The sequence below is a fragment of the Thermobia domestica genome, chromosome 16 (genome assembly GCF_964235325.1).
Source record: "Thermobia domestica chromosome 16, izTheDome1.hap1.1, whole genome shotgun sequence".
NCBI lineage: Eukaryota > Metazoa > Arthropoda > Insecta > Zygentoma > Lepismatidae > Thermobia > Thermobia domestica.
In genome coordinates this window covers 153,530,647-153,543,839 of record NC_137469.1, presented here as the reverse complement: position 1 = coordinate 153,543,839, position 13,193 = coordinate 153,530,647, and the positions used below count along the sequence as shown (strand labels likewise).

General features: G+C 35.3%; 1 protein-coding gene across 1 annotated transcript in view; it reads right to left on the bottom strand.

The window, feature by feature from the left end:
* Positions 1–13,193, bottom strand: part of LOC145672659 (uncharacterized) — a 115,920-nt gene that overhangs the window by 38,463 nt on the left and 64,264 nt on the right. Inside the window, exons 13-14 of the mRNA XM_081741823.1 lie at positions 6,827–7,009; positions 1,236–1,342 (exon numbers count right to left, since the gene is read on the bottom strand). Of these exons, the coding sequence (XP_081597949.1) occupies positions 1,236–1,342; positions 6,827–7,009 (290 nt within the window). The remainder of the gene's footprint in view (positions 1–1,235; positions 1,343–6,826; positions 7,010–13,193) is intronic.

The following is a 13,193-nucleotide window of genomic DNA, read 5'->3' as shown; positions in this document are numbered from 1 at the left end:
ACAAGCACGTTCAATCCACATTTACTAACCACTTAAATGTATAGAGAATGTACAGAGAGAAAGCTCTGCAGAGTATATTAAGATATAGGCTAGCACATGCACCATGAAAAAAATATGCCGACTCTTGTATTTAATTTCTAACAAAGAATTCTGATGTCCATGTGCTGTAAAATTATTGTATTGTGCCACAAGCAGAAATTAAATTCAGGGAGACACCGATTTGCATCTGTTTCCCATCACTTTTACGAGAGGACCCACGGCTCCACTATCAAATTGCTCAGTTGAAATTAAATGCCATCGGGCTCAATAACGTTTTAAGAGCAATATGCACTTGTTGTTTGCTTCTGTCTCTCCTCCTCCGTATGCTCAATGTTACGCCTTTCATTTAATATTTAATACATTGACGTCTATTACTAGGCTACATGATTTAAGCTCAAGTTAAAATTACGTGTGCACTACCAAATTCCATCTTCAAACAAATAGAAGTTAGTCTCTAGTCACAAGTAGTTATATTTGTGTAATCTGTTTGCTTTATTATTTGTAAAGTCTGCGACAGAAGGAAGACACATGTTATGCACATACAATTCATGTATCAATAATTACAATAATTATTCTATTTTTGTGAATGATAGTAGTTGTGTAACTAACAGTTTTAGTATCATATAAATGTTCAGTACTCCAAGTATGCTCTAATTATATATATATATATATATATATATATATATATATATACAATATGGCGCTAAATTCGTTGTACAAGAGCAGATGAGTGATTCCAGAGAGAAAAACAATCAAAAATGTTCCAATAAACATAGGGCGAAAACCCTATCGTTTACGTGTTATAGGCTGCCAAAAACATGAAAAAATGAATTCTAAAGGTCCATAGCTCCAAAACCATGGGACCTACCGTAGTTGGGTCAAGACTTCACGTAGGAACTAGTATGTGCCCTATCCAAAAATCCTGCGGTACATCTACAACAATTTTTAAAGAGGGAGTTTGACTACGGGCCTATGATATAAAGTAGTCTCCAACTACCTCCATAAAAATTGTTGCGTGAGTACCTTAGGATTCTAAAACATGTTTATTGGAACCTTTTTGTTTGTTTTACTCTCAGGAATTACTCCTCTGCTTTTATACAACGAATTTAGCGCCATACTGTATAGTAAAAGGATACATAATACTGAAAATTGTGACGCTATTTTCTAAGAAGACAACTAATTATATTTTTTCTAACCTCCAAATCGTTTGGATCCATGATGTGAACCGTTGGGATCGTTCCAGCCCATATCCTAAACAAAGGTCCATACTTTCTTCCCAGCTCACGACGAATTTTAAATATTCCTTTTAAATAAAAAAGAAGTTAAATTAAGCACACCTGGATATTTAAAATTGAAAAATATTATATCACTAATTACATCAGCGTAATAAATATTCACTGAAACATAAGATGAAAAGGTGGTGACTTGAGAGAGAATCATAATACACGGACTGGCATAATATTTCAATAATAGACACTATCAATAAAAGTTTCAAGTAAAGTGAAAGTTTTAGTAAATTCGTTCCGATAGTTTTCAGATATTTGAAACAAATTATTTATGTACATACACAGACATACACCTGTACCGTACCTGCCGGTACTTCCTTGTGGTTAGTGCAGGCATCTTTGGTGAGGGAGACGTGGGTTTGATTTCCGGCAGGAGCTCATCTAATTCGGATCCCACATCAAGAAGTAGGTCTACCAGTCTCATACAGTCTCTATGCTGAAAGGGGCACTAAATTCCATTCTCACCATTCAACCAGCCATCCGTTTGAGTATACTATTAAGGCAAGTTTAGTTTTTATGTGTGTGTTAGTACAGCATCTAATGAAAGTTGTCTTATCCCCATACACATGGACGAAATTCTTGATTTTTCTGTTGTTTCTAGTTTATCTTCCCTTTTAACTAGATAGTCCTATGAGGTATGATTTGAAATTTAATTTCATTTCCCAACCATACTAATTCCGCTGAAAATCAAACATTTGCCATTTGCTTTCCGGTGATCAAGCACGAGAAGTTTACAAAAGAAGAAAAAAGAAAAGAAAAGAAAACGGAAGCCCTTATTTCACCAAAATGAATTTGTCAACTTTACGAATAATGTTTATTTTTCATGAGTTTCTATTTTGAATTATAGCTAATGCTGTTACGTTGATGTAAATGAAATGTCTAGGTTGATGTCCGGTAAGAAAAATTATATCTCAGCAACAAAATACAGAAATGGACTAATGTTTCAAACACTATACATGTTCAACAAGCGGGCTGGGATATCCAGATGTTTAGGATCTTCTGGCCTCTCGATTACTTCTTGGAAAGGAAAACCTGTTCCGATGATTGGATTTTTTTTCCGATTGCAACGTGTGGTTTAGTATTTCTTCATTTTACAGATCTCTTTCGACACGGAATCCAGTCCTTGTCTGAGCGGTGAGAAAAGTGTGTGGATGTAGGACTTACTATTTTGGTTATTGGGCTTTCAATATTTGACCTATGAAAATATCCTTATACGCTTAGGATGGATATTTCATTCGCACCAAACTGGTATAAAATTTAACCATCGAGAATAAGTAAATGTTATTTATTTTGTTACTGAAAAGCTCAAAAATTTGTTCACGTTCACTTGCCAGAAGTGCGAAATAATTGGGATTGGAACACAACGTGCTCTTTTCACAAATCGTCTGAAAAAAAAAAGGACCCACAATATTATTCTACCCAATTATATATTTATATATAGTTATACACCAAATTTATGATATTTGTCAAGTTATATACATAGAAATTAATGTAATTTACTCTATTTCCAATTTGATTCATAGTTAATGTTTGTTTTTATGTATTTGTTTTGTACTTGACACTGATGCTTAATCAAAATGCTCATATGTTATTATCAAGATTGTGAAGTTATTTCAGATAAGATAAAATGCACTAAAATGTAAAAAAAAATGTGAACAATTGTCAAAGTTATTTACATTTTTTAAAAAGGTCTAGTAACTGAACTGTAGTACTCACGCAGTCTCGTGCAAAAATGATTTATTTTCTCAATAGTGATTTGATAATTATCATGTGTAAAAGAAGAAAGTCAAAATATGTGCCTCAAGTAAGTTTCAGAAACCCTAAATACAAATTGTGTCAATTAACTCTCATTTTCCAGACAATTACTCTCTTAACTTTCTCTTTTCTTTATAGTGTAGAAACGGATAGCTCGTAGCAATGAGATAAACATAAAAGAAATCCATATCAGCATTATTAGAAAGAATGGTACCAACTAGAAAGGCAAAATGGCATCCGACAGTTAATTTACTATTCTATGAGTTTTCGCGACTGAGACGCTCTGGGTTCCATAATTGTAATACCGATTATTATTAGACCCTATGTATAATTATATTTCCTTATCTGCCACAGTTTGAATGTTCTGTATGGTGCAAAAGAGAACTACTTAAACAATAATTGCGTGGTCAGAAACGAATGCTCTTTGTCAGCTTTATTTCACCTTCGGAGAGTAACTTTTCAGATATGCTGTAACTTTCTACGCCTGGGTAGTAAATTATTTTTTTACGTGACTACATACGTACAACCGATGATTTGAAACCAGGCTTTCCTTTTGAATTTGCAAAGGGGGACGTGTTGAGTGGGAAGTTGCAAAGTGGGAATATTCCATTGTCATGCAGTACAGTGCCGTGTGGGGAGGGAGCGAGTAGGGTGACTGCCCCGGGCGCCGAAGTAAGGAGCGCAAAATTCGGGAGTAAAAAAGAAGTAAAGAAAGAGAGGGAGAGTAAAAATTACTTGGAATATTACTAGTATTTATTTAAATCCTCTTCCTGCTTTAGGATGTGGTCCTATAGTGTTACTCACTATAGGAAAATGCATGTGCACATATATAAAATGGAAGGAAAGAAGTACTAAAAAAAGTGTTCAAAATCAAGGAAAAGCAGGGTTTATTTCTGAAAATTTTCTTACCCTTCGCGCCAACCATGGTGGCCCTTCGCAGTTGATCTGTTGACCTCACTCACATGTACGGGGGCACAGTCGTATACTTTTGCCGCGGGAGCTGGTGCTCCACGGCACGGCACTGTTGTCATGACCGTAATCACATCGATCCCGAAACTACAGCTTTATTATTATTATTATTATTATTATTATTATTATTATTATTATTATTATTATTATTATTATTATTATTATTATTATTATTATTATTATTTCGAAAGTATTTTCTCATGTCGATGTGATGAATATAACAAAATGATCCCCTCAGTTTAGTTTTGTTAATTTTGAAATCAAAGCTTTGTGAAAGTTTACGAGTAGTGATGTGAGGTGGAAAATTTTCCGCTATATTTTTTCGGAAAATTTTCCGTTCTAAAAAATATCAGTAATCAAGCAACAATTCCTCAGCAATCATGAAATTGATTGAATTCATGTATAGAAATGTTAAAAAGTGAAAGATCGTTTAAAGAATCTGAAAATTTTCATGGCTCAGACAATTTTCAGTACTATGTAGGAACAAGTTAAACAATTTTTCATGAATCCAAATATGTTCTGCCTTATATGGAAAAATAAGAACTTTTTATGAGTCGGAAAGTTTTCATCATTTTGAAGCAAGAAGTAAAACAACTTTTTTGTGAATCGAAAAATTTTATTGCTCTGTAGAAACAAGTAAGAGGAATATTCATAGATCGGAAAATTTTCATCACGATGTAGAAACAGGTGGAAAACACTTTTCATAGGCCTGACAATTTTGGATATTATGTAAAGTGATGTTAGGTGGAAAATTTTCCACTATTTAACTGCACATAGAGCTACAAAATTGAATTTCAGTAGAAGGAAATTAGTCAGCAACAAATTATAATTTTCCAATTAGCTTTCGGGAACCGGAAAATTTTCAATTTCAAGTTGGGAAATAAAATTTTCCAGTGTTTCTCTCTCTCTCTTGCTCTGCGAGCTCCTTCGTTGCTAAGCGGTTAGCATACGCGCTTTTGGCATGGGAAACCTGGCTTCGATTCCCAGCGGGAGCTCATGTAGTTCGGATTCCACGTTAATCAGTTGGTACTGTTTTATATAGTCTCTCTGTTGAAAGGGACGTTAAACTCAAAATCAACTGAATTCAACTACTCTCTCTCTCTCTCTCTCTCTCTTTCTCTTTCTCTCTCTCTCTCTCTCTCTCTCTCTCTCTCTGTGTGTGTGTATGCAAAGTGCAGAGAACATACCTCGAGTTCGTAGAGTACAAATATCTCATTCTATTATCTAAAATTTCAATTTATTAAAAGTCATGAATATTTTGCGATTCATAAAAACATATTCCACTTATTCATTCGATTTATGAAAAATTGTTCCACTTGTTCCTACATGGTACTGAAAATTGTTTAAGCCATGAAAAGTTTCAGATTCTTTAAACGGTCTTTCACTTTTTAACATTTCTATATATGAATTCAATCAATTTTATGAATATTGACGAATTGTTACTTAATCACTGATATTTGTTAAGAACGAAAATTTTCCGGAAAAATATAGAAGAAAATTTTCCACCTCACATCTCAACTAAACAACGATGTAGGAATCAATGGAGTATGCTTTTGAGTCCGAAAATTTTCCGGAAAATTTTCATTGTAAAGGACAGACAATTTTTCGATTCATGAAAAATTGTTCCACTAGTTCTTACATCGTACTGAAAATTGTCTGAGCCATGAAAATTTTCTTATTCTTTAAACGATCTTTCACTTTTTAACGTTTCTATATATGAATTCAATCAATTTTATGAATACTGAAGAATTGTTACTTATTCACTGATATTTCTTAAGAACGGAAAATTTTCCGGAAAAATATAGGAGAAAATTTTCCACCTCACATCTTGACTAAACAATGATGTATGAATAAGTGGAGTATGTTTTTGTGAACCGGAAAATTTTCATTACTGTTTACGAGCTTATCTTAGTGTTTCTATTCGCTGTTCCGTTCTTCAGTATTCTTTGTAAATATGAGCGTTTTTTTGAAAGAATTTTCTATTTCTTACGTTTGACATTTTCAACAAATGGAAATGAATACTGTGTACATAAAAGTAGCTGAAACAAATTTTGCTATCCTACTACTACTTGATGGAATTAGCCTGCTTACAAGTACTTTAGCTTCCTCTAGAAGGAACCTAACGAGTTCACTGAAATCAAACTGAACACTATTTGTCCCTCGTGATCAAAAGTATAATAATTTTAATTGCAAATTACAGAATGCGTAATAACCCCAATGGAAGTGCTTACAGTATTTTATTTGAAGAGTGCTTACTCCAGAGATGTATCACGCCCTCCCAAGTGCATGGTTGTGCAGGGAACACTTGTCATTATCTTGAATTCATTGACTTTGCAATATGTACTCTCGTAGGTAACAACACATAATCTTCTGGACACTTTGTTTAAGAATGCGTTAGTTGAAGTAATTCAGTTTATGGATTAAAAAACTACGCTACGGGCCTCACATGTATCGTGTTAACTGGCATCATTCCTATAAACAATGATCGCACAACATTCACGCGAACAAATCCATGCATCAAATATTTTGCATATAACCTTTATTATGATCACCTATTTTGAGAAATTCATAACACTGAACAATGGTTCTCAAAACAGTCGTGGACATCGACACATAGGCCTATTTACAAATATACTGATCATGAATAACTTTTTGAAATTTATTGGAAATATAATTCACAGTATTATGTTGTGTATTAGCCTTAAACCACTTAAATGTATTAATACTTTATCAGAAAATTCTAAAGATTTGTTGTTGTAGTATTATTTTCACCTTACCTTCTCTGGTAGACATAAAAAGAGGAATTGAATTTCCAAGGAAAGGAACTGCCGGCGGTCCCGGAAGTTTATTTACGAGATAAATAATTCTTGCTCTTTTCTTTCCAAACACCATCAGTAATAAAAGAACAGGTAAAAACAGAATCCCATAGAATATTATAGCACTCACAGAAGTATCCATGTCTTAGTTTTTCATCTGTTGCTTCCTATACACAAAGTTGCACACTGTTTGTGTTAAACAAAGTACTTTTTGTTTTATAGTCATGGTATTTGTAGTTCTTTTGAATATCATGGCGTTGCAATATTTATATATCTTTCGCTTTTCATCATGAGTATACAGAATAGTTTCATATTTATCCTGTAATACATGTGTTTAGTGAGTACAATCACCGATCGTAAATTACTAAAAATTATCAGGAAGCCATTTGGGCGTGTCATTTTTATTCTAAGAATACACAGATAATGTTATATCAGTTGGAGTACGATAGGATCAAAAGAGTACTATAAACTCGAGGGCGAAGAACAATTTCTATCAGCAGCTGAGATTTCAAATGAATAACTGTGACGAAAAGAACTAAAAGTCATGAAGAAAAAAACTAAACCGAGAGATTCTTTGAAAAAAAAAAGACTTTGTATTTATAATGCACAATTAATATAGGGTGTATCAAAAAAGACTTTACAACTTTCAAAGCTCATATTTATTTATTTATTTATGTTACAGACATGATTTTGGTGTCATTTTGTAGCAAAATACATAGATGTTTTAAACTTTCACCTAAAGAGGTTTAATGTGGCTCCCATTGACGATGCGACGCAAATCCTATCTGAAGTCTCACTTGCTCTACAACGTCTTCAGATGTACGGCGTGACCTAAAGATTTGTTGTGTCTCGTTGAACATTCAGTTTCAATAAAACATTTCGACACTAATAAATAGTAGACCTACTGTGAGGAACTTAATCCTATTTTGTATGGAAATTACGTTGCACAGTTAGTGAAGACCAGTGTTGCCAGATCCGAAGATCAAGAAGTAGCGTGTCTGTGCTCCAAAAGTAGCGGATTTGAACTATTTGTAGCACAAATATATACAGAAAGGTATTATTTGGCAACTAATGACTGGTACTAATGAAATAATTTTTAACATGGACTGGAAAATGTGATGGACACATTGCAAGAAGAAATTAAGATTGATGGACGAAAACAATTCTAGACCGGATACCACGAGACAAAAACAGCTTAAGAAACGTCCGCATACAAGAAGGTGTGACAAAATCAAGAACCACTGGGGAGTAGCATGGAAAAGAATTGCCCAAGATAGATAGTTGTGGAGAAGAATTGGAAACACCTTCATCCAGCAGTGGATTGATAATGGTTAATTATAATGATGGTGATGATTTTATTATATCTATATCTCAGAGGCAAACTAAACCAAGTCATAATTTTGTAATTTTACAGAAGAAGCGAAAAACCGGTTCCTTAAGTAATAGCTATAGTATTGTTTTTCAAACTATACTAAGTAGTTGAATTTCTACCAAAAACTGACGTAGCATAGTCTACTTCTAAAATTCATATATACCCCATCAGGACGTCGCGGTCTGAAAGATGGATTGCCGCCGTCGACGGTGGCGGGCCGCCAGAGGCAGCCGGCACCCTTCCGCGGCGGCACGACGATCTACTTGTTCAAAGTTGCCGACCTTTTGCCGAGGCGGCAAGCGGTCGAAAATCGTCAAGTAAAATTCCCTTTGCCGACTCTTTGCCGACTGTTGCCGACCGTCAGAGCCGGCAATACAATCGGAAAGGCCTCTTTCCGACCCTCTGCCGACTCCTTATGCTGGCCTCTTTTCGACGGCGGCGCCGGCGCATTTACTGCGCCTTTACGGTTGTTTGCAGACTGCTCGGCAAGACAACTTTCCGACGGCGGTGCCGGCGCATTTAATGCTCATTTCCGGCTGTTTGCCGACCGCTCGCCAAGGCAACTATTCGTCGCGGTCGAAAATCGCGCTGAAAGATGCCGGCGTCCGGCGCCGGCAATCCGACCGCGGCATCTGGTCGGCATGGACAAATTGTCCGACAATAGGCGGCAGAATCCTGATGGGGTACTTCTCAATTTCATGTATAAAACTTTCACTAGATAAGGTAGGGTAAAAACGGATCCAAACTTAAATACAACGAGAAATATAGTTTTGACTATTCAATCCTTCATGTTGCAGCAAAACTACGAAAATTAATATAAAAGAAAACTAGAAAGTTAAGAATCACTTGTTTTGGCGAGGAGGAGAAAATATATACAGGTAGCTCGAATTACCTATATACTTATATAATATATATGTCCATGTTGCGCAAGTAATTTTCAATCAATATAAAATTTCAACATAATGAACGCACGATTAATTTTCTCAAATAAAGATCACATGCACCGCTGAGAGCTCAGGAATAACCTTAATCTATGTTCATTTTATCAAATTAATAAAAGCTATATTGACGAAAAAAAAAAATTGTGTTACGCAAACCCAACAATGTTTTGTGATTTTATATATGAAAATAAGAGAAATAGCGTATTTGAAAGATAGCAAGCAAATAATTAAAAGTAGCCCGAAAACTAGTATAACTTGAAGTTTTTGTAGCGAGGACACTTCAAAATCTCCCAATTCGCTACTTGTAGCCAGTGCCATAACTTAGATTTTTTCTGGCGGGACAAACATTAATACGCGTATTTGGGCCTCCTAGAATAGTTGTTTTTCTAATTCTTGGCCTCCTCATTCCATCTTTCTCTTACTCTTTATGTGCCCCCCCTCCCCGGAGCATGTGAGCCCTCCCGCACGGCAAGGTATGCGGGGCGTTACTTACTCCCCTAAACCCGTTCCATACACGACAAATTAATTAATAATTGATTTACAATACTGAAAAAAAAATACATTGATTTACATTGATTAAATAATTGATTTACAATACTGGGACAATACTGAAAAAAAAAAAAAAACTCAAAGCCATATGAATGAATATTGTTTCTACGGCTCCTAATAGTAGACATTTTTACTGAAATTGGCCGACGACTCATTTTTGTTTTTTGACCTTTTGTGTGCTGTTTGTTTATGTAACGTACCTGTTTGATACTTCATGTATAATTTCATGTCCGTATCGTGTATAGAGTAAGAAAATTTTGTCTTAAAATGGGTCGCCCTCGAACGGCGGATAGCTTTCCTGGGGAACAGTTGCCCCTGCCCCCACAAGTTACGGCCCTGCTTGTAGCACAATCTGGCAACACTGGCGCAGACATTTATTCTTCAAAGCAAAACACATAGCTAGCACGCTCGGGACCAGTAAAGTCAGAAATAATTACTCCAACTGTAGGTAGTGCTAGCAGTTGCTTGTTTCTGAGGTACTGTACTACGTGAGAAAGAACTTAACACATTTCTGCTACAAAAAAACACCAAAACCATATATGTAAGATAAATGAAGAAATCACGTGAATTTTCAAAGTTATAAAGTTCTTTTTGATACACCTTGTATATTTCATTATAATTGATATGTGTTCCTCATTCTTTAGTTTAGTCTTTGTGCATTACATGAGAAGTTCAACTGAAAATGTAATTTAACTTTCCTTTGTGAACATATTTGTGAGCCAGTATTTTGGACACCAACCCCGGAGGAACTATGGAAGTATGAGACAAATAATGTCCAGCATTAATGACCAGAGTATGAGTTTTAACTAAATTTTAATGTTTTATATATATATATATATATATATATATATATATATATATATATATATATATATATATATATATATATATATATATATATATATATATATATATATATATATATATATATATATATAAGAAGAGGAATAAGTGAGTTACAGTAAACTACCGACTATCTGCCCTAATATGGCGAAAGGGTAGGCGGATAATTCACTGTAGTACACCTAGAAAAAATATTAAGCACACGCCAAGAACAATTTACGAATACAGTACTGTATGCACTGTACAGTTGTAATCAGGAACAGCAGCAACCGTAGTGTATTGAGGTCCGTTACACACTGACAAAACAACGAGGAAGGAGGAACAAGGAGCAGAACGCTGCTCTTTTCCTGCCACAATTTGTATTTTGTGCACGACACGTAGGAGGATCATGGCAGACGCCCGTTTCCAATGCCTTGGCAATGTTGCCAATGTAACGCCTTCCCAACTTAATTATGGTAAAAGAAAACTAGGCCAGATAATACGGAGGCTGTATAGTCGCGAGCCGGATATTCGGAAGTCTACCGTATATATGACGGTAAGTGTTAACGGACTTACACAAAGTTGAGGTGATATATTCTTTACCTAATCTAAAAATACATTGATAAGCAATAGTTCATATTCCGTGTCAGGAATTTGAGAATTTTGCATCCTGAATTGAAGAAGGTAAAAATGTAATTGTAATGAACGCATAAATCATTGTATTTCTATATATCATTTTACTTGTTGAAAAGTCCGTTCTTGGCACGGGGAGAATAGGTTTGTGGAAAAGATTTGATCTTCTTTCCCCTCACAATACGCATGTCAATGGAATTATAATGTTAAATATTAATAAGATTATCTACTTTCAACGTAAATTTTGAGACGTTCTGTTCCCTAAAACAGGCCCTTTTATCAAAGTAAAAGATATTTTCAGCATGTCAGCCGTTCTAGTGATTCCGAAAACTTTGAATTCCACTTTCATCTCGGTTATTTTGAACATTTTACTTTTCATTTCGTTTCGCTTCTAATATCGATAGGAATGAACTTAAATGGCATCGGTATTGTCCTTATTCATTTCAGCAACGCCAAAACTATGGACACTGATATTGATTGTTTCTTATTATTTTTATATGCCATCCTTTCTCATTCTCCTAAGAGTGCTAGAGCTGAGGTTGGACTTAAATGATATAGGGTTTATCAATATTCAGCTGAATGACCCCAAAAATTATGAATTTTTATGAAGTCATATGTGTACCAAGATTTTTTGAAATAGCTCCAGGTATCCCATAGTTAAACTGGAAAATGCAGATGCACATATCTACATTTTAAACATCAATTTGTACATATAGATTATGGCTTTTTGTTATGAAAATAGTAATCGCAGAATAGAATACAATATTTATGTAATGTTTATTCTGGGATTATGAAGTTAATCAAGAAGCTTCCTCAAAGCTTTTTTTTAAGAAGAAGAAGAAGAAGCGGAGAACTTTAAACTGGCAATATTGTTTCTTGTGGCAGCTGAAATTACAGTTCTCGGTTGTTTTGAGGTTAGTTTGGTTTGACAGTTCATCATGAATAGTCAAACCATGGACTCATGCCGAAGCAACGTTTGCAAATTGTGCAAATTTATTTTGAAAACAATGGTTCAATTCGTCAAACTCATCGGGCATCAAATGAATTTTACAATGATCATAATCGTTCATCAGAGGGATTAATTCGAAAAACTACGGATCGTTTTCGCAATACGTTTACTCTAAACGATAATACTCATCCCGTAAGGAGTCGTACAGTGTGGACACAACATGCGATTGATGGTGTGCAGCATAGTGTAGATTGTGATTCAAATGTGACAATTCATCGTCGTGCTCAGCAATTAAACATGTGTCCAGCCACTTTATGGAAAAGTTTGGGTCAAAATCTTGGTTTACGTGCTTAAAGATTCAACTGGTGAAGGAATTGAAGCGACTCGATCATCGTTCGCGCCGTACATTTGGTGAATAGGCTGAGGAGGACATTGCTATTGATCCACAATTACATTTGAAAATTTTGTTCAGTGATGAAGCACACTTTTGGTTAGATCGCTATATCAATAAACAGAATTGCCGCATTTGGAGCGATGCGGCAAAAGCCATTGTCGAAACATCATTACATCCAGAGAAGGTCACCGCTTGGTGTGATCTATGGTCCGGTGGAATTATTGGTAAATATGTTTTCAAAAACGATGCTGGTCAGAACGCTACAGTCAGCGATGAGCGGTACAGAGACATGATTATTAACTTTTTCGTGGCTCAATTAACAGACATTAATGTTGCACGCATGTGGTTTCAACAGGACGATGCCACATGCCACATAATGGGCGCCACAATTAATTTACTGAAAGAAATATTTGACAAACGATTAACTTCAAGAAATGGAGTTGTTAACTGACCACCTCGTTCGTGCGATTTGACGCTATTAAAGTTTTTTCTCTGAGGATATATAAAGTCGCATGTCTACGCCGAGAAACCAGAAACAATTGAGTGCTTGGAAGCCAATATTCGACGCGTTTTTGCCGAAATACAGCCTGAGTTACTGTGAAAAGAGTGTGAAAATTGGACCTCCAGATTATGCCAGGTATGTGCCAGCCGCGATGGCCACATTCCCG